Genomic DNA, 26,028 nt, shown 5'->3' with positions numbered 1-26,028 from the left:
GCGCTCTCTCGCTCTCTCTCTCTCGCTCGCTCGCTCTCTCGCTCTCTCTCTCGCTCTCTCTCTCTCGCGCTCTCTCTCTCTCACACACACACACACACACAGCCACATATATAAATAAATAAAATATTATTCTATTAATTGTTCCTAATAGAGGTGATGAATTGAATGTGAATGAATTCACACAATCCTGGATATTTTTATTTTTAAAGGCCCAGAAATTTCTGAGTGAGTGTGTGATTTTGTTTGTGTATATAACTCCCTTGTTTATGATTTATTTCTTTATTCCTGATGTGTGTGTGTGTGTGTGTGTGTGTGTGTGTGTGTTGTCCTTTGTGTAGTTCCTAATGTGTGTCATGTATGAGGTCATGTGTTGTTGTTTAGTTTGTTTAATTGCTGTTAAATTTAATTCTCTTTAGTTGACCCTTTTTATGAGCCCAAACCTGACTTTAATTTCAAATATTTTAATTTTTTAACTCTCTGTTTTGCATTTCATTTTGTTGTTGTTTTGTTTGTAAATCCTGCGTTCTTTGCCCTGGACTGATTGGTCCGTCACAGACATGATGTGTGTGTTAGTGTGACTGATGTGGTTAGACCGGCTGATCTGAAACTACATGAGCTGCTCGTCAATGAGAACAATCGCTTCATGGCTGATCAATGTTTTTTCCTCATTCATGTCCTCAGTTTACTGCCCATAAGCAGATGTGATTCCTCTACAAGATTCAGTGAGGATATCGGATTGTTTTTACCTTTTTTCAACACGGCCTGTTCCTGGCACTCACACTCCTTGACACGCAATCACTTAACAATAGAACTAAATTCCTTAACAATTCTTGTCAAGCCAGTTTGGCATCATTTTCTTTGTTCACAACATTTACTTTCGCACTGATGCTAGGAAACAAGATGCTTCACACAGGAGTTCTCGACATCTAATCTATCCAAATTATCCAAGTTATTGATAAATCAGTGACGGCATCAGTGAAGGGAAACGTTCTGGCATCAGAAGACATCAGGAGGTGTTTGGGTATGTCTGATTATTTCACAATCATGGCAGAGATTGCCTTAGAAGTACGTAGGGTGAGTTCAGGTAAACGGCCCATACGAAAGGAAAATATATTTACCAATATATTACTTGAAATATATTATAATATATTGTAAATACATGGAATAATATATTGATGGTATTACACAATATATTATATATTCCTGTAATATATTGCAAAATATACAAATGATTGCCTCTTTCATATATTGCAATATATTGGAGAATATAAATATTAAATCCTATATATGTGAATATATTGCCTAATGTATTATATGATATTTTCCAATATACTGCAATATATTTTTGTTTCGTAAGGGGGAGACCGTTTTTGCCATTGAAATAACAGGGAAAATGTGCTTGTTATCCTGAATTTCTGAATAAAAATATTACCTTTGAACAACTTATTATGAAACTTAAAGAAACATTTGGGGTTTAGCGTGTGCATTTGTTTAATACGATAATGAGACGTTTCCATAGGCTATGTTCGTTAACAAATCATATTGGACTGAGTAAGTATCCTAAGGTTTGTTTGTGTCTGCAGATGTGGTGTGTGTGGCTGAATCTGTGAAGATGTGGAGTGTGTGGCTGAATGTGTGGACTCTAACCCTCGGCCTGCTCTCACTTCCTCACGGCACCGCCGGATCCATCATGGGTGCAGCTGTCAACATCCAACTGCTCCCTCAGGATACATCCCAGCAGGTGAGATTCTGCACATCTTTAATCTTTGCTCTGGAACATATTTAAAATGGATTTAAAGCCCCTCATTTATTTCCTCCCTTTATGGTTCACTACAGAATGTAAGTACTCCAATATATATATATATATATATATAGATACATATTCACGTATGTATATGTGAGTGTATATATACACTCACCTAAAGCATTATTAGGACCACCTGTACAGTTTCTTATTAATGCAATTATCAAATCAACCAATCACATGGCAGTTAGGGTTAGGGTTATCCAGTATGCGGCAGTCCTGTGGGCGAAAATGCCTTGTAACCACTCGTTTTAACCGAGGTATGCAGCAAAGCATTTGTGAAGCCACAACACACACAACCTTGAGGCGGATGGGCTACACCAGCAGAAGACCCCACCGGGTATCACTCATCTCCACTACAAATAGGAAAAAGAGGCGACAATCTGCACGAGCTCACCAAAATTGGACGGTTGAAGACTGGAAAAATGTTGCCTGGTCTGATGAGTCTCGATTTCTGAGACATTCAGATGGTAGAGTCAGAATTTGGCGTAAACAGAATGAGAACATGGATCCATCATGCCTTGTTCCCACTGTGCAGGCTGGTGGTGGTGGTGTAATGGTGTGGGGGATGTTTTCTTGGCACACTTTAGGCCCCTTAGTGGCAATTGGGCATTGTTTAAATGCCACGGCCGACCTGAGCATTGTTTCTGACCATGTCCATCCCTTTATGACCACCATGTGCCCATCCTCTGATGGCTACTTCCAGCAGGATAATGCACCATGTCACAAAGCTCAAATCTGTCACCAGATGTCAACCCAATAGAGCATCTTTGGGATGTGGTGGAACGGGAGCTTCGTGCTCTGGATGTGCATCCCACAAATCTCCATCAACTGCAAGATGCTCTCCTATCAATATGGGCCAACATTTCTAAAGAATACTTTCATCACCTCGTTGAATCACTGCCACGTAGAATTAAGGCAGTTCTGAAGGCAAAAGGGGGTCAAACACAGTATTAGGATGTGTTCCTAATAATCCTTTAGCTGAGTGTATATATATATATATATATATATATATATATATATATATGTCTGGATAATATCAAGTGTTATCCACTTCACAAAAAAAGCAATCCAAACCCAGTCTGCCCTGTCCATCTCTGGATGAGCTGTGTAATGGGTTTGGGTTTGGGTTAGGGTTAGGTTAGGTTAGGGTTAGGCTTCAGGGTTCAGATCTCCTGTCTCGTCCTGCAGGTTAGAGCTCATTACAGTCTGGTGTCCAGTCTGCCCTGTCCATCCCTGGATGACCTGTGTAATGAAGTGAACTGCGTTGATCCGCTCAGCTCTTCTCCTGTAAAAGGAGCTTTGCCTTCCCCGGGCTGGTGCGTCCGTCAGTGGCAGAAAACCATTCCTCGAAACCATACTTCCACTCTTCAGTTCGGGTTAGTGATTACAGACTGTCCAAGTCCATTACCTGAGGAGGGAGAGACTAAAATCTCATATTGTGTTCACTCTTTAGATCTGATGGAGCTGTGTCACTATATTCAAGAGCAGATCTGTCCGTCAGATCGGACACTAACCGCCTTAACCAGCCTCCATATGTGTCGCTGCCTCCTCCAGTCAGGTAAAACCCTGCAAACACACTTCAGAAATGCACCTGGAAAACAGACTGTGGGTCTGAAACTTGTATCTCTTCATTCCAGAATAAGAGCTGGCTGTCCTCAGGAAATCCCTGTGGATGTGATGGATTTGGATGGAGATGAGATTCGCTGTCATTATAAGAAGAATGGCCTTGGTGAATTTATGCGGCTTAATGAAGTCAGTCTCTTTACCTTTAAATATTCAGTTCAATTAAATAGTTACATTTGTTTTTTTCCCCCAGTTATAGTCACTATTTAATGGGAAAGTTATGACATTGTTCCCTCCAAACAACCATGTTTAACCCTGGCAGGAGACGTGTACACTGTTGTATGAAGGTGGAGCGTATCTTGGTCAGTATCCAATACAGATCATGGTGGAGGATCTTCCTTCATCGGTGAAGAACCAGATTCACATCGAGGCAGAGCCTTTCTCCACTGTATCTGTGCATCTCTTAATAACAGGTCAGCATCTTCACAATCAACTAATGCATCACAGTACTACAATTGTAAGAAGCATTCAATAAACACATCTAACATATAACTATAATACAAATAAGGTATTAAAAATGTATTTGTTTTCATAACAAAAATGGAAGTATAGATGTTGAATATTGAATTTTAATATATTCCAATTTAAATCAAATCAAAGTTTTTGATTATTTTCCTAGATTCCTGCTCAGACCACTGTACATTCTCTCAGCCAGCTTCAGTAAACAGTATTGAAGCAGGTCCTATGTATGCCGGACACTTGCATTACAGCTTAAGCCTTAAAGATCAAAAGGATTTTACATGTAAAACATATAGATATAACATTAGATAATGCAGGTAGATTTGAGGATGTACACTGTAGTGATTTTTACTTTTGTCCACCCAAGGACACTAAGTAAGGTAGTGATTGGTACTCACGTCACCGCTGACGTTGTGATTTTTGGATCACACGTCACTTAAAGTGTGGTTACATCAGATGACCAACTTCCCCCCTCTTAGTTTGGGACACTAGTCAAGGCCTTTTACCTTGGCTGTATGAGAACACTTCGCACAGGAGGCTGCCCAGTCATTTATAATGAATGTAAAGGGGGGAGCGTTGGTCAGCTGATTTATCTGAAAGATTGGTGAGATTTCTAACTTGAAGAGCCTTTTCTATGGAAAGATAAATTGTTGTCTCTCTGAAATTAAGGTGAAGAACCTTATTATGCATTAAACAAATAAACGAAAGATTATTTGTTATTAACTAGCATTAGTTATATTACCTCTAATGTAAATTAGAAAATCATATACTGATTTCACAGCCTTGAACACGAAGATCTGTGGGATGCTGATCTCCTGGGGCACCAAAGGGTCCTAAAATCTGGAACACGCAGATGAGGCCCTGAAGTAGGTGCAGAAGGTCCTTAATCTGGAACACGCAGATGAGGCCCTAAAGTAGGTGCACCAAAGGGTCCTAAAATCTGGAACACGCAGATGAGGCCCTGAAGTAGGTGCAGAAGGTCCTTAATCTGGAACACGCAGATGAGGCCCTAAAGTAGGTGCAGAAGGTCCTTAATCTGGAACACGCAGATGAGGCCCTGAAGTAGGTGCAGAAGGTCCTTAATCTGGAACACGCAGATGAGGCCCTGAAGTAGGTGCAGAAGGCCCTTAATCTGGAACATGCAGATGAGGCCCTGAAGTAGGTGCAGAAGGTCCTTAATCTGGAACACGCAGATGAAGGAACCTTGAAGTGAAGGTTTGCTCTCCTGAGCTTAACCTTGTTGCAAATGTCTCTGTGTGTCTTCTGCCTCTTTGGACCAGACACTCAAAAGTTGGTCAATCTGCTCTGATCTCTTTAGCATGGAGACTTGGGACGCGCTGTAGTCGTCTCGCTGGACTAAAACTCTGAAAGCAGTGTTGGCTAATGTCTCTTTTCTCACAGGCTGGAGGCTCAGAACATTGTCGTATCTGTTGCTGCCTCACAAGCTGTAGATTCAGGTCCTCGGATCTTTTGTTGTCTCTGATTAAACCAGAGGCTCAGAACTTGCTCTGTCCCAGTCTAACCCTCGGCGGACAGACTCAGAACTTGGTGAACTGTTTGTCTCTCGCGTGGAGACTCAGAACTTGGTTGCTCTGTCACAGTCTAACCCTCGGCGGACAGACTCAGAATTTGGTGAACTGTTTGTCTCTCGCGTGGAGACTCAGAACCTGGTTACTCTGTCACAGTCTAACCCTCGGCGGACAGACTCAGAACCTGGTGAACTGTTTGTCTCTCACGTGGAGACTCAGAACTTGGTTGCTCTGTCACAGTCTAACCCTCGGCGGACAGACTCAGAACCTGGTGAACTGTTTGTCTCTCACGTGGAGACTCAGAACTTGGTTGCTCTGTCAGAGTCTAATCCTCGGTGGACAGACTCAGAACCTGGTGAGCTGTTTGTCTCTTGCGTGGAGACTCAGAACTTGGTTGCTCTGTCACAGTCTAACCCTCGGCGGACAGACTCAGAACTTGGTGAACTGTTTGTCTCTCACGTGGAGACTCAGAACTTGGTTGCTCTGTCACAGTCTAACCCTTGGCGGACAGACTCAGAACCTGGTGAACTGTTTGTCTCTCGCGTGGAGACTCAGAACCTGGTTGCTCTGTCACAGTCTAATCCTCGGCGGACAGACTCAGAACCTGGTTGCTCTGTCACAGTCTAATCCTCGGCGGACAGACTCAGAACTTGGTGAACTGTTTGTCTCTCGCGTGGAGACTCAGAACCTGGTTACTCTGTCACAGTCTAATCCTCGGCAGACAGACTCAGAACTTGGTGAACTGTTTGTCTCTCGCGTGGAGACTCAGAACCTGGTTGCTCTGTCCCAGTCTAACCCTCGGCGGACAGACTCAGAACTTGGTGAACTGTTTGTCTCTCGCGTGGAGACTCAGAACCTGGTTGCTCTGTCCCAGTCTAACCCTCGGCAGACAGACTCAGAACTTGGTGAACTGTTTGTCTCTCGCGTGGAGACTCCGAACCTAGTTGCTTTGTCACAGTCTAATCCTCGGCGGACAGACTCAGAACAAGGAGTGTCTATTGAAAGGGTACCTTTATCCTTTCCGAATAGGAGGAGATTGCAATTTGGTGCTTCTCCATTCCAGTGTTGCTATTGGCTGCTGGCATCAGAGGGGGCACACAGTGTGGCCCACCCTTCTTTCCCCTATGGAACTCATTTGCATACTGTACACAGTTAGAAGTCTTTAAAGTGTCTTTAAAGTTCATCAATGCATTTCTCACTTTCCAAACCCCCATCAGAATACAATTGGCAATATACTAAACAAATAGACACCAAACATGATGGAAAAAGACTGAAATGTCATGTGTTTATTAATTTGTTCATTAACAGCTGAATTTGTCTAAGATGTTGCGTTACAAATAGCTCTCACTGAGAATACTTATTTATCTGAATAAGTATGATATGGATATGTGTAGTTTACATCAGTCTTAAGGTTTCCAAACATAGTTGTGAATGGATTTGGAAGGATCAGTTTTGGTCTTTCTTTGTTTCACCCACTAAGTCCTGAGGAATGTTTATGTCCGTCACAAACCAGGACATTAGGGATCAGTATCTAGGTGGGTGAATGGCAGAAACTGCATGTGGACCAATGAGAAGTCCTGTCCTTCCTGGGCTTGGTACTAGAGGTCTTCTTCTTGCCCTCAAACCCGTGTCTGGCTGTTGTCCAAGCATCTTTATCTGATAGCGTTGGACATCTTGTTTGTGCTAGTCCAACAAGATCCAATCCAAATGTAGCAAACCTTTGTCCACTGTTATGGGCAAAGAGGGGCCCGGCCATAAACTGGGCCCTGGAATGTGCTGTCCACTACAACACAGTAAGAAGAGAGATAAGACAGGGCTGTACCATGCGCATTTGTAAACACTTTTCCTGTAGCTATAAACCTCTTGGTTTTTGTTCTTGCAGTTGAAAGCGGGTCAGACTGCTCCGCTGTGCCTGAGTTCACCGGGCTCAGTCCAGCAGGGGGCGCTGTCCTCCACGTCCTGCCCTTTCAAGAAGTCCATCTCAACATTACTGTTGACTCCAGGTAAGCAGATGGGATAGTTATGAAAACCATGCCTATTTATTACAATATTGTCAAATTGCTAACCAAGATCATATACTACCTTTTTTCTGTCCAAACACACACTGTGCAGAGTATATATAAGTGTATATTATTTGGCAGGGATAAACAAAACTTGTCCACAATGTTCAAATCACAAATTTACGTGACAGAACATGTTTGAGGCTAGTCAGGGGATTCGGGGACATGCTCCCTTGATTTTAAGGCCAAAAATGGACGAGAAATAGCTTTAAAACCAAGTCAGTGGGCAGTCGATTATTTGTCAATTCCTGCACTCTCATCTCCATCACTCTTTCTTTTAAGCAGCAGCCATATCACCCTGTAGCCCAAGAAGATATAAGCGGAAGATATGATGACTAGTTGCCTATTGAATTTTTGTACCATTACATATAGCCTATAAGTAATGTAATGGTACACAAAATCAAACTTCAGAGGCATGTTATCAATAACCTTTATTGGAATGTAAATGTAGGCTACATGTGTGATCAGTGTTGCCAGATTGGGTAGACGATTTAGAGTCCTACATTTCTGCCCGAACCCGACGGAGCCTGACTTTTTTACGCCCCTAGGGCCGGGCTTCGGGCCCAGTTTCACCTCATACCCACTGTCGGCCGCTGACTGCTTGGTTGTCACTTTAAAAAAATAAAAACTTTAATTTAACAAACAAAAAAATTATCCAAACTATTTTTTTTAATTAACTTAATAAAGAAACTAAACTACTTGGACATTAAAAACAAAGCTGAACTATTTTAATGACTGCAGGAGTATGTCATAAGGAGGATTCAAAAAAGAAACTAAACGGGCTCCAGTTGGCTGCAGGGCTCAAAGTTCAAGCTTGAATATACAGCTATGACAAGTTATTACGCTAAAAACCTGGCCGTCATGAATGGGCACGTCCGCCTGCTGATCGCTGATTGGCTGAAAGTGCATGCTTGTCCGTTGGAACCCGCCCAATCTTGGAAACAAACCAACCGTCTCCATTGACTTTTTATTGCAGGAAGCGGCCTCCTTGTCATTTCTGAATTATTACAAAAAAACTAACAATGTCTAAAATCTGATATGCGACAAGGTGTGCAGAAAACAAGCAAAAAAACCAGAACCAAAACCCCAGAAGTTTTTATAAGCTGTTGAGCCAAAAAACGAACGTTTAAGGACACAAAAGTGGATACAGGCACTAGAGTCAGAGCTCAACATGTTATATTACACTGAGAACTACACACACTGGAGGAGAAAGTAATCAGAGACAGGAAATATAATATATAACGCTGACATTTGGATATTTGAAAACATGTTTACAGAACACGTAGACACACTGAGACATACTAAGGGGGTAAGGATCCTAAAACTGACCCATTCTTCTGCTGAAGCTTCACAGCTCATTGCCTGTATGCACCTTTGTCTCCTTAAACGCTCGTTTTTGGAATCGACAGCTTATAAAAACTTAGTTATGTGTTTTTTAGCTTGTTTGCTGCACACCTCGTCACATATCAGCTTTTAGATATTGTTCTGTTTCTTGTTATAAGTAAGAAAAGACGAGGCGACCGCTTCACACAATGCAAAATCAATGGAGAGCGTTGGATTGTTTTCCCCGCCGGTGTGGGCGTGGCCTAAATACGCTCCGTCTCTATTCTAGCTTCATGGATTCCTTTTTATCAACTTATTGAGTTTCATAAAGGTTTTTTTGTTTTGTTTGTCAAACTCCTTCCGGATGTGATTGAGAGCGATGATCAAACACAGATGAGTCGATCGAGTCCATCAACAGCTCAAAGCTTCAGTCCTGGAGCCCTTTTTGCAGTTCTGTTTGGTGAAGCCAGAAATGCCACGCTTAAGTTTGGTTATATGCCCTTATCATTAATACTGTTATGAGTAAAGGGAGAGAAGTGAATCGTCCCAACCTCTTGCATCATTCACACATTGTAATCCCAAATATGAAGATATTTTCAAGCGACATAATAATTATTAATAATAATAGAAAATTGTCGTTCATATCAGTTGAAATCTGTTTTTTTTTTGGTCAATGCAGTGTGTCTGAAATAGCTGTGATTGGCCCACCGGGCCTCTTCATCTCAGCCATGGAAAGCGGCAGTAATTCGCAGAGCTCCGTCGCTCTGTCCTGGGTTCGAGGGCCCAATCAGCTCGCCCATCTGCTGTCCGTTTGTTTTGCTGCAAATACTCAGAGGTAGCAAAGAGCTCAAACCGAATACTTCATAAAACACATTTACGGTTGGCAACTCACGGTTAAAACTCTCTTATGTTTGCTTCTCAGCCGGCAGTCTCACATCAGGTGTATGTGGCTTCAACAAAGTAAGGCTGTTTTATGCCTTTTCCATGTTTTCCTGTTTGTATTTTTGTAAACTAGTGTTGGGATGTCGTATGCCTATAATCTTTATCTACTCCTTTTCAGCACAAACAGACCCTTTGCCATCAGGAACCAGTAAGAATTAAATTGTTTACTATATTCCACAATTGTTTTCAGCCTGAACTGATTAATGTACAAGTCAAGACACATTTGCTTATATGGCTCTTTACATAATACATATCTATGTGTTTTGTAGACACTCTACACCTTAGGTGTTGTAGTATTCCTTAATACGTAACACTGACAGACATCCAGAATGAAATTGGCAACAAACCACACCTTCATTAAAGAGCACAAACACTGGAACTAAAACAGATATTAATGTACTGTTCTGCTTAACCTGTAGAGCTTTATTCATGCTATCAGTGTATAAATCACCACTACAGATGTGCTCTCTATTTCTAAATTTGATCAAAATAAATGTGACCTTCAGCAAATGATGTTCATTGTTTCTTTAGTTGATTGATCACCTAAATGTTCAACTATATCACTGATCCGCCCACATTGACACTAAACTGAAATGAGCTGATAACATCACCGTTTCTCCAGAGCGACTGCACAGCCGAAGCAGATTCTGTGGCATTATCTTCCTGTTAACTGTGAATCTGCTTTGAAACTATTGGACTTGTAAAAAGTACTGTATAAATAAAGTCAGCGTGACTTGATTTTGATTTATAATCATCTAAATTATTTTGGCATCTGTTTTGTTACTTTTTGCATTTTCCATTGTTTTTTTTTTTATATAAAAATGCAGCATTTTATTTTAACAGAACCGGAATGTATCATAAATCTGCGCCACCAAAGACTTCCCTCCGCACTAGCAGATCTAGCCATCTCATATGTATTGTTTTCTAGGCCTGTCTTCAGAAGCGTCCACTCGCTTGTCATAAGCCTGTCTCTCCCTCATTCTGTTCCAAATGTAAGAACATTTCTCATGTCTGTTTATCTGTCAGAGTTGAAATGTAAGGAGCGTGAGCTTCAGATGTCTCTGGTAATGCCCATTTCCTTCCTGGAGAGTCTTCATTTCTCCAACCTTCAGCTCAATGATCCGGCCTGCCCAGTGCTTTACAACACCACCCATGTGAGCACCAGCTTCTCTCTGACGGGCTGCGGAACCAAGAGAATGGTATGAAGCCTTCTCACTTGGCCGATAGATGTGTTTATTACTGTCTTTGTATTCCTATCAATAACATCGGGGGCCTGTACCATGAAGCCGTTTTAGCTGGCTGGCCCGTTTTTTTTTTTTAAGCTTAGGCCCGTCCACACAAAGCCAGAGCTTTCCCAATCCAATCTTTTTTTCCTCCTCGTTTTAAGAAATATATGCGTCACCACAAGAGCAATGAAAACGACTCAAAACGATGTAGTATGTATGCCAGCCCGGTGTGTGGTGCTGTAATTCTGCCACAGAAATACACTAATAACAGAGAAGAAGAGTTGTGGATAGAAGAGGGTATAGCAGTGGTAAGAGGTGAGGCAAAATCTCACAATAAAATAACAATAAATACATTTGCTACTTAACAGATGTTTTATTAACGCCTACACCTACCCTAACCTTTACAATAATGCAGTTGTACTGTAATTAAATGACGTGATATTGATGTGTGTATGCCCAGTGCCTGTAGCTTTATCCTTTCACTCTTTCACAGTGCTGGACATAGTGTGAGGACATCATGGCTTCGCAAAATATACGGATTGGCTGTACACACGAAAACGCAAGATTGACATTTTCAGATTTATCCGCTCTGAGACCCGGTTTCAGAAAATATTGGATTCATGCTTCCGAAACGCCGAATCGGTGTGTATGAAATACTGATACGGTACAAAATGTATACAGCTAAACGCGTCTCCGTGTGGGCGGGGCCTAAGTTTGTGCCAATCCTGGGTTTTAGGCAAAGTGGTTTGGCTTTAGCTGTGTTTATCTCCACAGTAACTTGCTCTCCATGGCTAACCTGCTCCAGGGCATGCTATGTTCTGGGTTAGAGATCGAACTGAAATTGGACCAATCAGCTGTGAGTAAAGTGACACGCCTTTGATGCAATAAAGCCACGCCCCATGTTTCTACTCAACATTAAAGGTCAAGACGGCGCAAATGGTTTTTAAAGACTAAAGCATCTGGCTTTTAACAATGCTTATTTATAATAATTATTATTTTGAATGTTTAGATGTCATTTATGTAATTATTATACCCTTAATCAATTACACATGTATCATTTTAGTTACGTATTAATAGGCACTTTGTTAAAATTAAAATTAAATATTAAATATTGGTTTGGTTTTGTCAGCTGTAAACTAATCCTGTAACCCTGAGTTCGGTAACTACCATCATGGTACAGGCCCCAGGTTATCCTGTATAGTTATCTCTGTAAGTACACTGAGCTGTTAGACGAACACGTCAGAGTTCTAACTCACATTAATATAACACAGCGTTTTTTTTGGTGTGTGTGATTTAACATCATTTTGCACTCTAATGTTGTTCCAAACTATTTTTGTAGCAACTTATAATGTAATAATTGCACATAATGTACACCACAAAATGAAGTGAAACTTGACATTTGATTAACATTTTTACATTCCAGTTAAAACCTGATGAATTTAAATTCAAGGCTATTTAAATCTTAGTATAGACTTTTCCCTTTATAGCACCTGCAGACCTTCCTACAGGAGGAATAAATAAAAAAGTAAGGTGAAAATAGCAGGTGTTTTATCTAATATTAATTTTGTATTTAACAGAAGAAAAAATATAAAAAAATAAAGTGTGAAAGTGAAACAAGTAAATTAATGATCAAGTATCTAAATTAAAAGAGGAGCTGGAAAGGCTACACGTGGTTTGGAAGAGATGATCAATTTTACAACAGTACTGAAGGCGCAACATTTTTCTAAATTTCTGCGGTTTGATATTTAGCTGCCTACAGAACTTTAAGATCTCACTCTTTTCGTTTTCTTTCTTGCTGCATTAAAGATTAAATTGTTCAACTTGCGCGGTGAGGGGAAATAGGTCAATCAGTTCAGCTCTGCTTCAGCTGTGCCATAACCTCACGAGGGCCGACCAGAATTACTGAATGGCCAGAGTTCACTCCTCACGACAAACCACAAGCTGAAAATCGGCACAAGTCACGTCGCACAAGTCACAATCCGGCTCAGAAATCGCACTGTGTATGCCCAGCTTAAGAAATTAAATGAGATAGGGTTTGGTGAAAAACAAACTGAAATTCAATGCATTATATTGTATAAAGAATATCCTGGCAGTATGGAGGATGTTCACTATTAACGTCACAGTTTACTCTGACTCGCCCAGGAGAAGAACACAAGAACACAATTACATTACCAACTCTATTCTCCAGTTCTCTAATCTCCAACTAGAGAAATATCTCCAGTTATACAAATTATACAAAATGAAAAACATAAACATATATGTTTATATATTTCTTTGAGTACATCAGAGAAATTAATCTCTACAAATGTCTCTACAAAGTGGATGAGAGTTAAAGAAATTATTGGAGCGACATGAGGTGTCAGTGGTTCTTCTTTTAGATGTTTCTTTTTAATTTCATTTCATTTCCTTATCTCATATTTGATATTTTCCAGCATTTAGGTTCAGAACTGCTGTACACCAACACTTTACGCAGCATCAATCCCAGCTCCACAATAAGCCGTGTTGCCACTCTCATCCTCCCGCTCGCCTGCCGGTTTCCCAGACAACAAGCCAAAGATCCATCTTTTAAGATCTCCATACCCGATGAAGTGAAGACTTTTGGAGCCGTGTCCTTCTGGATCGAGTTCCATCTTCCAGGAGAAGGCCCAATGGCGGCTGAGACGCGGCAGGCCCAACTTCGCAGTCTGCAGCCGGCGCGAGCGGCTCGAGATCTGCAGCCGGTGCGAGCAGCTCGAGGGCTTCGTGCTACGGGCCGGATGGAGATGCTGGACCTGCATGTGTTTGCCAACTGCTCGCTGGGCCGTGCGGAGCTTATGGTGGGCCGTTGTGTTGAATCCGAGACCAAAGACTTCTTAAACACACGGCCTCTGCTGAACCAGGGGTTAGTACCAACATTAGCCCTCCCAAATACTCAAACCACTTCTGCTGCTAAGACATTTTCCTTGTAGTTATTTTAACAGGAGTGACCCAAAAATATCATGGACTTAACTTAGGCCTGTATGCAACCATCCAGAATCAGTCAATCATCTTTATTTATATCGCGCTTTTCCAAATCCGATTGTTTCAGAGCAGCTTCAGTGTTAAACAGGACAATACTGCAGCAGAATTAGATTTGGCTGTACAGTCGTTCTGGAGTAAACAGTGATGTTATCAGCTTATTTTAATTTATCATAGAGAGACAATGTTGGCAGATCAGTATTATAGTTTATACAATTAATTAAGACCTAATAAATTAAATTATTTGTATATTTAGTTGAATTACTTAGATGATAATTTTCGTGTCCCCACCTGAGCAAGCCAAGCCAAAGAAGTCAAATGAAGATAATTCAGATTTAATAGCCTCTCCTCTTGTTTCATATTCTTCATGTGTTTGGACGACCCATTCCTTCATAAACCTGCTCAATCAGCTCTCTGTATTTCAGCTGTGCCGCTGGAAATGGGACCTTGGAGGTCTTGACGTCCTCTTCGACTGTTCGGATTTACCGCTTATCTCTGGGTTCTCTGGGTGTAATGGGAGACACTGTATGTTTCTTTATCTGTGCTCTTAATATGCTTGATATGGGTTAGGTGAGCACCTCTTCCATGTGTTGTTAAACTTTGATCATTTGTCTGTCTAGATGTATGTTGAGTGTGTAGTGCACCTTTGTGTTACCACCACACCAAGCCAGAGATGTCCTGATCCTTGTTCTGGAACGGCAGACAAGACTCTAGTAAACAGCATCCTGACCCACAACTACACCGTGAGATCAGGGCCAGTTCGCCTCACCAAAGCCACAGAAACCAGCTCTACAACTGCTAACCCAACCCAAACTGCTAACCCAACCCAAACTGCTAACCCAGTCGCTCAGCCCTCCACGAGGCCGGTCGCAGCAGCCTCTGCCTCTCGCAGTAAGGGTTTTATGGGCTAATATTGCTATACTGCAGAGTGGACACAGCACATATTAATGTATGTTTGCCCTTCTCTGTTTCAGCTCTGGGTAGAGGTGCATTCTGGGTAGTTGCTGTGTCATTGGCTGTGCAGCTTCTTCAGCTCATGGAGAACTTCATCTCTGACTAATCACAATCATCTTATTTTTATATTGTTTCTTAACCACCATTACAATGTTTCTATATATACCCTTTAATTGTGAAAAGTACATATTGTAGGACAACATACTTCATACATTTACTGGCATTCACAAATGTTGGGAAAGCATCAAGAAACATACCAACACCTCTTTTAGCTGACCAACTACAACAACATTATGTAATAAAAAATTAAAAATATAGCTTTTATTAACCAGAATAAAGAAATCAGTAGTTCTGTAAAGAATGACAATTCTGGCGTTTATTCACCCTCATGTTTTCCAAATGCATATGAAGGAATACAGATGGAGATGATTATCTGAATGTTCACGCTGCACTTATAATGGAAGCAAACGGTAACCAGGGCCTGCTGAGCTCTGAAATGGACCAAAACAAAAAATCTTAGAAGTAGTCCATAGGACTTGTGCACTATAGAATGTGTGAAAGTTTTATGGCAGTGTTAATGTACAAAATCAATATCTGTATTACTGTTTTTTACACATCCAACATTAAACTTCATGACAAAATATGTGCATCTCAGCTGGTTAGTGTCAGTTTATCATCTCAGTAGCTGCAGGTTGGGATCTGTGTCCTGATTGTAAGAGATTCCCGCTAGACTGGGGCTTATCTCACTGATCTGAGATCAGGGGCTGAAGCTCACGGCGCAGGGGCTCTTAGGGCGTGTCCAAATCCACTTTTGCTAGTTTAGAGACGGGAAAAATGGTCAGCGTGCCAGGCCATGGTCTCACCCATTCCTGGAGTGAGACATGAATGAAGGGTTTTAGTTTTAGCAGTAGCACACCATTGGGTTTCAGTCAAAGTCATTCAGCCCTTCCAGGCCCGGAGTGGCATATATGAATATGGGCTGTACCGAGTCTTTCCGGAAAAAACTGAGCGCCTGGAGGCGTATCGTGTGGGCGGAGCTAAAGAATGACGAGAGCGCAAAGCGGTGACGTCCTCAAGCATGGAGAAACCCATCGCTATCGATCTCAGCTAATACAGATAATGATCCAGAATCATTAGGAGGCTGAAATAAACTGAACAGGAGAAACGGCCACACAGGACGTCCGTCTCTGTGGTATGGACTCTATTTAGTGGCCTGTCAACATGTGTGTGTGTGTTTACTCGCAGTTTATGAGGACATGATTCGGTTTATGGACTATTGTATGCGACTAAACCTTAGCAGTAGCAAGCAGAACGGTTTTGCACGTCAGACTAGTGTAACGTCAGGGCCGGATTGAGACTCATTTTCAGCCCTGGAGTTTCATGTCTTAGACCGGCCCACTTTAGTTCACGACAGACTATATTAAAATAATGTGATTCCAACCTCAGAATATAAATCTGCATAAGGTACACTATTCTCTACAGCCTTATAATTCTTTGTATTTTTAAAAAATATAATTTTCAATACAGTGCAAAAACAGTAGCTTAAGTTTTGTTTCACAGTGAAGATTTATTAGAACAGTAAATAACAGGACAGTATCAGAATCTCTCTCTTTTTTAAAGAATTAGTATTCCTAAATATCCAAAAATTGAAATGAAGAAAAGATTATTTTTTTCTAATTCAGAAAACAAGTCAATTTCTTATGTCATTTCACTTGTCTAGTAAATGTGTCTTGAATTAAGAATATTTAGATATTTAAACTGGAAACAAGTAAGATACTAAATCAGAAAAAAAAAATTCAGTGATAATGTTTGCTTATTCACACACTATGGTACAACAGCAGTTTACCTGTGTTTCACAGCTGACCCCTCGCTCGCTTTCTGACACTACATTAAATTTGTTACATTTATTTCTCACCACAAATTCCCCCTTTTTACAAAGCTTTTAAATCAAGTCACTCAGTTTCATAATTTATAATAATATTTGCAGTATTACTCAGAAGTCTAGTTTCAAATATAATTCCTTTGAAGTTTTGGTGCTTTATGTAACGCTGTGTAGTGTAAATGATAAATCCCGTTTGACATTTGTGTTGGCTACTGTATACAGGCCACCAGGGCACAATACAGACTTTATCAAAGAATTTGCTGGTTTTGTATCGGAGTTAGTATTAGCTGTAGATAAAGTACTAATTGTTGGGGATTTTAATATCCACGTAGACAATGAAAAAGACGCATTGGGATTGGCATTTAGAGACATTCTAAACTCTATTGGAGTTAGACAACACGTATCGGGACCCACTCATCGCCTTAATCATACTTTAGATCTAATAATGTCACATGGAATAAATGTTGATACTGTTAAAATTCTGCAGCAGAGCGATGACATCTCAGATCATTACCTAATATCATGTATACTTAATTTACCTAAGGCTGCAAAGCCATCCCCTCGCTTCAAATATGGCAGGACGATAACCGCTGCGACTAAAGATTGCTTTGTACATAATCTTCCTCATCAGTTCCATCTCCTCAGCATTACAGATAGCCAAGAGGAACTTGATGCTGCAACAGAAACTATTGACTCTCTCCTTACTAGCACTTTAGACATAGTTGCTCCCCGGCGCTTAAAGAAGATTAAAGCAAATAATCCAACGCCGTGGTACAACGAGCACACTCGGGCCCTTAAAACAGCAGCCAGAAAAATGGAGCGCAGCTGGAAGAAAACAAAACTAGAGGTTTTTCGCAATTTGTGGAAAGAGAGCATGATTGCATACAGAAAGGCCATAAAAACTGCTAGATCTGCTTATTTCTCATCTCTTTTAGAAGAAAACAAACACAACCCTAAGTATTTATTCAATACAGTGGCTAAATTATCAAAAAATAAAGCTTCAGCTTCTGATGTTTGTAAACAACACAGCAGTAATGACTTTATGAACTTCTTTACTAGTAAGATTGATAATATTAGGAATAGAATTATAACCATGCAGCCATCTATTACAGTATCACTTCAGACAGAGCACTGCAGGGTCACTGAGGAAAAATTACACTCATTCACTACTATAGGAGGAGAAGAATTGGCTAAACTTGTAAAATCATCAAAATCAACAACATGTATGCTTGCCCCTATACCGACTAGGCTATTAAAAGAGATACTTCCAGAGGTCAGGTCATAGATCCTCTGCTTAATATCATTAATTCATCTTTGACATTAGGATATGTACCGAAAACTTTTAAGTTGGCTATAATTAAACCACTTATTAAAAAAACGCAACTTGATCCTAAAGAATTAGTCAATTACAGGCCAATCTCGAATCTACCGTTTCTATCAAAAATACTAGAAAAGGCTGTGTCTTCACAATTATGTTCTTTTTTAGAAAGAAATGGTATATGTGAGGATTTCCAGTCAGGATTTAGACCGTATCATAGCACTGAGACTGCTCTCATTAGAGTTACAAATGATTTACTCTTATCATCTGATCGTGGTTGTATCTCTCTATTAGTGTTACTCGATCTTAGCGCTGCATTTGATACTATCGATCACAATATTCTTCTGAATAGACTCGAGTTATGTTGCCGTTAGTAGAACTGCTTTGGCATGGTTTAAATCGTACTTATCTGACCGTTATCAGTTTGTAGCAGTAAATGAAGAGATGTCACACCGATCACGAGTTCAGTCTGGAGTACCGCAAGGCTCAGTGTTAGGACCGTTGCTCTTCACCCTGTATATGCTACCACTGGGAGATATCATTAGGAAACATGGCGTTAGTTTTCATTGTTATGCTGACGATACTCAGCTCTATATTTCCTCACGCCCTGATGAAACCTACCAATTCACAGGATTAACAGAATGCATAGCTGATATAAAAAATTGGATGAATAGTAATTTTCTGCAACTTAATTCAGATAAAACTGAATTTTTAATTATTGGACAGAAAAGCTCCACAAGTAGTAACCGAGAATACAGTCTAACACTTGATGACTGCTCTGTCAAGCCCTCGCCGTCAGTGAGGAACCTGGGTGTGCTCTTTGATACCAATATTTCATTTGAAAGCCACGTTTCTAGCATCTGTAAAACCGCATTCTATCATCTTAAAAATATATCTAAATTACGGCACATGCTTTCAATGCAAAATGCTGAACAGTTAGTACATGCGTTCATGAGCTCAAGGCTAGATTATTGTAATGCTCTACTGGGTGGTTGCCCTGCTCGCTTAATAAACAAACTCCAGCTGGTCCAAAATGCAGCAGCTAGAGTTCTTACTAGAACCAGGAAGTATGATCATATTAGTCCAGTTCTGGCAACACTGCACTGGCTCCCTATTAAACATCGCATACATTTTAAAATCTTGCTTATTACTTACAAAGCACTAAATAGTTTAGCTCCCCGGTACTTAAGCGAGCTCTTAACGCATTATACCCATCACGTCGATTGCGGTCTCAAAACTCTGGCCAGTTGATAATACCTAGAATATCTAAATCAACTGCAGGCGGTCGATCATTTTCCTATTTAGCTCCTAAATTGTGGAATAGTCTTCCTAGCATTGTTCGGGAAGCAGACACACTCTGTCAGTTTAAATCTAGACTAAAAACACATCTCTTTACTATGGCATACACATAGAACATTTTTAACTTTCATTATTCAGATCAATTGACTGATTGTTAGGCTGCATTAACTAGGTCAGCCGGAACCGGGAACACTTCCCATAACACCTGATGTACTCGTTACATCATATAAAGAGTGGCATCTACGCTAATGTTAGTCTCTCTGTTTATCCCGAGGTTTATCCCGGATCTGGGCCCTGTCCGGATCGGATGGTGGACCTGCCTGGACATGACCAACGCATCCTGGAGTGTCTGCTGAGCCGTGTCAAATGGTGTCTCCTCCGAATTTGCCTCACTGGCACGACATGCTCAAAACCCGTCTTCGGCGCAATAATTCCGATCTTTCATGTATTCATACTCTTGTGTAATTGACGCCCCATCCTAAATAAATCTGTCTCTTCCGTGATACCCTGAAAATTTTGAATAATCCGATCTAATATGATTTCCGACCTGTAAGGTTGCCAGAATAATAATCTTACACGGTGTGTTAATAGGCCAGAGGAGAACTGGCACCCCGACTGAGTCTGGTTTCTCCCAAGGTTTATTTTTCTCCATCACGCCCTGATGGATTTTTGGTTCCTTGCCACTGTCGCCTTTGGCTTGGCTTGCTCAGTTGGGGACACTAAAAATATGATTAAAGTTAAACTTATTATACAAATAAAATATATGAATTAGGTCTTATTTAATTCTATAAACTATAATACTGATCTGCCAACATTGTCGCTATATGATAAATTAAAATAAGCTGATAACATCACTGTTTTCTCCAGTACGACTGTACAGCCAAATCTAATTTTGTCGCAATATTATCCTGTTTGACACTGTGAAGCTGCTTTGACACAATCGTGATTGTAAAAGCGCTATATAAATAAAGTTGATTGATTGATTGATTGATTAATGAACCTGAATCATCAGGTATCATTATTATCTCAGGGCATTTTTCATTGAGCAGGGCTCTTCCTATTAGTTATGAATGACAATCCTACCTGCCCATTCTGGTGTGTTGGGCTCATGACTGGAGCTTGGTAACGTTACTGGGCCTTGCTCTTCACTATTAGCAGCAAAACGGACTAGAGGCGGCTGTTGCTGAAGAGCTAAGAAAATGTTTGATGCATGAACGTGGTTTGCAGACAGCATTGTTTTACTTTCAAGGCGCTGTATTGGGGGGCGGGGCCAGTGAGTCCAAATATAATCACGTCATCATTAAACCTGCAGGCTGCACTCTGTGAGAAAATATTAAGTAAAAAAGAGTGGGACTTCGGTAAAATAAAAAATAAAAAGAGTTGGACCGCGGTAAAATAAAAAAGTGGGGCTGCTGTGAGTTCAGGCAGCCTGGGGACAGCATCCATAGTTCAACCAAGTGCCATGACAACAACGGCCCTCGCGGCCTCAAAAACAGACCGGCCCACCGGGAATTTTTCCGATGCTCCCGATTAGCCAATCCGGGCCTGTGTAACGTTATACATAGAACAACAATGGAGTCCGTTAGCGCATTTGAATGACGAAGCACGCGATCGTGTCGTTTACTGATGTTTACTCACGCGACGATAGCCAACAGCACAGACATCTGAAGCAGTTTAACTCACCGGCTGCTTCCAAAGCAGGACCGAACCTTTATCGCTGGGACCGCTCCGTCAGAAACACACTTCTTTGGTATGATTTGGTGAAGTCCTGACAGCAGTGAACGGTGGAGATCCACTTTTGCGACGCGACTGAAGCGATGTTGTGAAGCTTCCCGTCATTTCTGCGTTCAAATCGGGTCAAATGCAGCGCTGCCTTCCCAGAATGCTGTGCTGAAGCGCTGAAGTCGCTCGACGTCACCCATAGGAATAAAGTGGAGCGCGCCGCCTGGATCGACTGGATCTGCAGCTGAGAGTGTGTATGGGCGTGCGTTTCCTCTCTCGCTCTAGTCACGCGCGCGCACCCTACCGGGAGAAGAGCCCGTACGGCCCATACAAGGACCTTCCGCTCTATTAACGTCAAGCCGACCCATACTCGAAAAAAACTCTCTGAAACTTGTGAGAAACCGGAAGGAGTATTTTTGACACAGAAATACTCCATCAAACGTCCAACATTAGTGTTTGAAACTTTGTCTATGTTTAGGATGGGAATCCAAGTCTTTAACAGTGGAAAGCTCAGTATGCATATGTAACAACAACGACTCATGAGTTTAATGTCTCGGGGAATAATTAACTCAAAAGGGATTTAATATTCAATATTCATGAATTTATGAATATAATTTGCCAGTTGTTCATTACGTATTAAAATTTTCCGATAGGGAAAATTGTTTAATTAAATACAAGTAACCCTTTATGAAATTGCTTGAAATTATCCTACTAAGTTTGTCCTGCAAATTAGTTATAGACTTTTCAAATCAATTCTCAATAATGGATTACTGCTTTACGAGCGCATGAGAAACATTAACTTTACTGATCAGGATAAGTTCAATATTTCAAATGGTCATACAGTTTACTTTACTAACATAGTAGCATAAGCAGTTAGGTAACGTTTAGATCGCAAGTTTCATTGACTTTGTGTATGTGGCAGAATAACAGATTCAACTCATTAAATGTCCTTTGAAGGTTTAATAAACACAGACTAAAAATAACACTACAATTCACACAGAAAGTACATACTAAATATGCATCAAGAGAGTAGAAGTATAGATATTAACGAAAGAATACATAAAAGAGAATACTGAATAGACTGAAGTTAGAGAGAGATAAAAGAGAGAGAGAGAGACAAAGAGAGTGAGGGGGAGAGAGAGACAAAGAGAGTGGGGGGGGGGGGGGGGGGGGTAAGCAAGGCATGCTTTCCTTCAGTTCATCCAATACGACCTTCACGGAGTTAATTTATCCCAACGGGAGAATAACACATCCTCTTTACAGCAGTAAGAATAAGAATACTTGCATTCTTTTTGGTTTCGTTTTGGCTTCTCGCTTGTGTGCGTATGTGTCTCTGCGTGTCTCTGCGTGTTCGGCGGTCCTTTCCGAGGTTGGGAGGGAAGCGGCTGTTTGCTTTAGCGATGCTTCGTGTTCTTGAAGATCGGATTGTAGAAGAGAAGATTTTTGGAAGAGATGAGGCCTGCTTGGAGGGCCTGCATTGGTGGCATGGCTTAAGTGCCAGCCCCCCCCCCCCGTGGGTGTTGGCTCCCACAGGGAGAGAGAGGAGAAGAGTTGGGGCCTGCTTGGAGGGCCTGCATTGGTGGCCTGGCTCAAGGGCCAGCCACGATGACGTGTTGGTTCAGCCAGAGAGAGAAGAGAGAGAGAAGAGGGCTTGTCTTCACTGGTCTTTTAAGGTCTGGAAATAGTCCCACCCTCCAGGGTTAGACTTAACCAATGAGAGTGTTGGGATTTCCCGGCGGGAAATTCCTCAGCAGAATTTATTGCCCTTTGTTTGAAAGTTCGACTCAGTGGGTCTCTGAGTCTTCATACTATAATTAATGCAACAAACACACACTGCATTTTCTGAATAAGTGATATACATGGAAGTGTAAGTCGTGAAGTGAGCATTAATTTGATAGGAGACATGACATATATGAGGTTATCTGAACTAGTACTTTGTTAAGACAAAGACAAAAAGATGCAAAATACCATACAGAATAAACATTTTACAAGACAGTTATGTGTTTACATATAATGTCCTGGGGTGCATGTTCATTTATAGATGGTTTGTCTATAATTTGAGGCAAAAGCTCTGTGTCTTAAAGTCTTTGTGTATAAGACTTCATGTGGCCACATTCTTTCCGGTCATAAAAGATCTTATCAGATGGTTTCCAGGGTAGCTGAAGAATCCTTCTCTGTTGTGTTGGGGGAAGGTCTGTCCATCAGCACACTTTCAAAACATATTTGTTAAATGTAACTGGCGATTGTGTGTTTGATTCGCCTGAGTCGCTACATAATCCCCCCTTTCGCTAGTTGTTGTCCCTCCTATGGACAACAACGAGCGATATCAAAGATTCAGGAAGATCAGACACACCATAGCCATGTTAGGCTCCAGTTGTTTGTGTCTCCTGAAGTGATGGTCGTTCCACGGCAGATAAGGCAGACAGTAGCCCAGTTCAGGTCTCTGTGCTTGTGCAGGTGTCGAGGCAGCAGGTGCCCTGACGGTGCGTCACCTGTCATCCAGAAGTCCGTTTGTGTGGTGCAGGTGTGCTGTGGGCTTTCTGCAGCCCTGGGTGGAACCATGTTCCTCGCAATGGCCAGTCAGTCCTTTAGGTCTCCTGCCTAGGAAGATGGACTGTGCATCTTGACACTTTTATGTCCTATGCTGACTAGGAACTTTTCCAGAGGGTGCCTCGCATTGTGGCCAGGCTGGGTTCTTTCTGGTGATCCACTTTGGTTTCTCTGTTTCTAAGTTCAAAGTCATTGGGGTTTTGAGAATCCCTTCAGAGGCGGCCTTGTGTTCGTTTAAGGCCTTCTTTCTCAAGTCATATGCATGACATAGTGTGGGGCTTGGCAGTATTGCCTACAAGGTGACTAACTGGTGTTGGAGGAGAAGGTTCTTGAAGCTGGTGTAAGGTTAGGCAGAGGGCTTGGGCTCCTCCCCCCTTTTGCGTTTGTGTGCAGGGCTGGAGGAGCTTGCGCTGCTGATGTGAAGTTCAGGAGAGTACGTCTTTCTTTTAAGGATTCATTTGCAGTTGGTGATCAGCAGTCCAGGTTGCTCTCTCAGTGCGATGCCCGAGGTTGGACCCGGTGTGATGATGTCTGGTGGTGGCTGGCCTCTGATTGTCTGGAGGCACAGGAGCATGATCACGGCCGCGTTTCTTAGGCATTTCCAGATCTGTTGCATGGCCTCAGTAGTGAAGTGGATGCCTCTGTCTGAGTTGATTCTCAGTGGCAATCTTGACAGGAAAAAGATGTGATTCATCAGGTGGTATGCCGTGGTCTGGGCGGTGTCGTTGGGTGCTGGTTGACACTCCACCCACTTGGTAAACTGGCACACCACTGTGAGAAAGTACTTTTTGCCTTTTGTGGACCTGGGCAGGGGTTCTACCCGGTCGATTTGTAGGTTTGACCATGGGAACGTGGTCCCTCTGTGTTGCAGTAGGGCTCTGTGGTTCGGGTTTGCTGGTTGGAACTGGCAGCGAACTAGCCCTTCTCTAACATACTCTGCCGCATCTTGATGCATCCCAGGCCCATATGCCACCTGTTTCAGTGTGTCATACGTGGCTCTGGTGCCGTGGTGTCCAGCACATGGTGTGTTGTGGGCGTATATTAGCATCACCCCCCTTTGCGACCGTGGCACTACAAGCTGTGGCGCTGTGTTGCCATCGGGTGCACACCAGAGAATGTTGTCCATAATACGCATCATGTGTCTGGAGTTATGTAGATGCTTGTGGCTAGAGTCATCAATGAGCTCAGAGTCAGTGATAGGGTGGTTGGAGGGGTCTGAGAGGTGGTCAAGAATTGTCTTTATTGCAGTGTCAGAGGTTTGCATATCCGCAATATCGTTGTTGGAAATTTGCGGAGTTAGCGATAGCAGCTGCAAGGCCGGCATTGTAGCCGGTGTCGATCGCTTGCTGTAGGTTAGCACTGCAACAATGGGGCTGGATGTGGGGTGCGGGGGTGCCCACATGTCGCCGTGTGGTGTGTTTTTACTGATTGTATTGCACAGTGGTAGACTTTTTGTTGAGTTGTCTGCCCACAGTGCAGGGATACTGTTCGTTGTGACAATGTCATTCAGCTGTAGGTCATTCATGACCTGGGGGCAGAAGGCATCAGAGTCTTTGGATAGCTGAAATGTGCAAATTAGCGAATTTGAACTTGCCTTTGGGGCTGAAGCTGTGTTGTCACAGTGTGCTGCAGGGGGTCCCGTGGCCTTTGTGACCTGGCAGTCTGGCTCTGTGGGAGTTCCCGTGACCTCTGTGACTTGACAGTCTTGCTCAGACGATGTGTGTGTCTGAAGGGGCAGAGGGTCACGCACTTGAGCCCAGACTTTCAGCTGTTTGAAGTCCAGTACGGGTTCGAAGCGGTCCAGCAGGTCTTTTCCGATGAGAAACGGATAAGTGTTCATAGGGGAGATATAGACTGGGTGTATCAGCCTCATAGGTCCAATTGTCAGGTGGATGGAAGCTACGTGCTTGAGCTGGATGTCGTTTTGGCTATACGACTGCACATTTAGCTTACAAGTGTGAAGGTTAAGGGTGCGGTTTTTCCTCTGTGCTTCAAATCTGAGTCTTTCAAACAGTTGGGCGGATATAAGCGTGAGGTCGGAGCCAGTGTCAACTAGGGCTTCGAGCTTAAATTCCCTTTCCATAGTGATAGTCAGATAGAGTTTTCGAGCCATCCCCTTCTCGATTAGGTTTCCCAGGAGTCTTGGTGTGGGGACCTGTGTGTTGCTTGATAAGCCGTCTGGATATGTGTCAAGTGTGTCATTATGCGTGCAAACAATCAAAACAGCGCTTTCTGGTACGCTGGGCTGTCCCATGATGCTGTCTTGATTAGAGGCTGTTGCTGTCAGCTGTAGTGAGTGTGTGCTGCTGATGTGTGGGGGTGCAACAGTCATTACAC

At 42.1% G+C, this 26,028-nt stretch overlaps 2 protein-coding genes across 2 annotated transcripts; both read left to right on the top strand.

Annotated features, from left to right (window-relative positions):
- Positions 1 to 356: 356 nt before the first annotated feature.
- LOC137043758 (uncharacterized) lies at positions 357 to 9,902 on the top strand. The gene is made up of 10 exons (XM_067420174.1): positions 357 to 1,021; positions 1,584 to 1,741; positions 2,996 to 3,183; positions 3,261 to 3,365; positions 3,445 to 3,559; positions 3,693 to 3,843; positions 7,301 to 7,421; positions 9,481 to 9,636; positions 9,724 to 9,761; positions 9,862 to 9,902. Exons 2-10 carry the CDS (start codon positions 1,613 to 1,615, stop codon positions 9,900 to 9,902), a joined length of 1,044 nt encoding a protein of 347 aa, XP_067276275.1. The 5' UTR covers positions 357 to 1,021; positions 1,584 to 1,612.
- Positions 9,903 to 10,735: 833 nt separating this feature from the next.
- LOC137043345 (uncharacterized) lies at positions 10,736 to 15,473 on the top strand. Its single transcript, XM_067419603.1, has 5 exons — positions 10,736 to 10,942; positions 13,402 to 13,850; positions 14,392 to 14,491; positions 14,587 to 14,857; positions 14,941 to 15,473. Exons 1-5 carry the CDS (start codon positions 10,751 to 10,753, stop codon positions 15,024 to 15,026), a joined length of 1,098 nt encoding a protein of 365 aa, XP_067275704.1. The 5' UTR covers positions 10,736 to 10,750; the 3' UTR covers positions 15,027 to 15,473.
- The last annotated feature ends 10,555 nt before the right edge of the window (positions 15,474 to 26,028 follow it).

Source organism: Pseudorasbora parva, chromosome 16 (assembly GCF_024679245.1).
Source record: "Pseudorasbora parva isolate DD20220531a chromosome 16, ASM2467924v1, whole genome shotgun sequence".
NCBI classification, from domain to species: Eukaryota; Metazoa; Chordata; class Actinopteri; order Cypriniformes; family Gobionidae; genus Pseudorasbora; species Pseudorasbora parva.
The sequence above is the reverse complement of the archived record's forward strand: the minus strand, read 5'-3'. Positions and strand labels throughout refer to the sequence as shown.

Excerpts from the sequence above, each read along its gene's own strand:
- LOC137043758 (XM_067420174.1), top strand. The coding sequence starts at position 1,613 with ATGTGGAGTGTGTGGCTGAATGTGTGGACTCTAACCCTCGGCCTGCTC. Across the intron at positions 3,366-3,444 it reads TCGCTGCCTCCTCCAGTCAG|AATAAGAGCTGGCTGTCCTC; the intron begins GTAAAACCCTGC and ends TCTTCATTCCAG. Across the intron at positions 7,422-9,480 it reads AACATTACTGTTGACTCCAG|TGTGTCTGAAATAGCTGTGA; the intron begins GTAAGCAGATGG and ends TGGTCAATGCAG.
- LOC137043345 (XM_067419603.1), top strand. The coding sequence starts at position 10,751 with ATGTCTGTTTATCTGTCAGAGTTGAAATGTAAGGAGCGTGAGCTTCAG. Across the intron at positions 10,943-13,401 it reads GCTGCGGAACCAAGAGAATG|CATTTAGGTTCAGAACTGCT; the intron begins GTATGAAGCCTT and ends GATATTTTCCAG. Across the intron at positions 14,492-14,586 it reads TGGGTGTAATGGGAGACACT|ATGTATGTTGAGTGTGTAGT; the intron begins GTATGTTTCTTT and ends TTGTCTGTCTAG.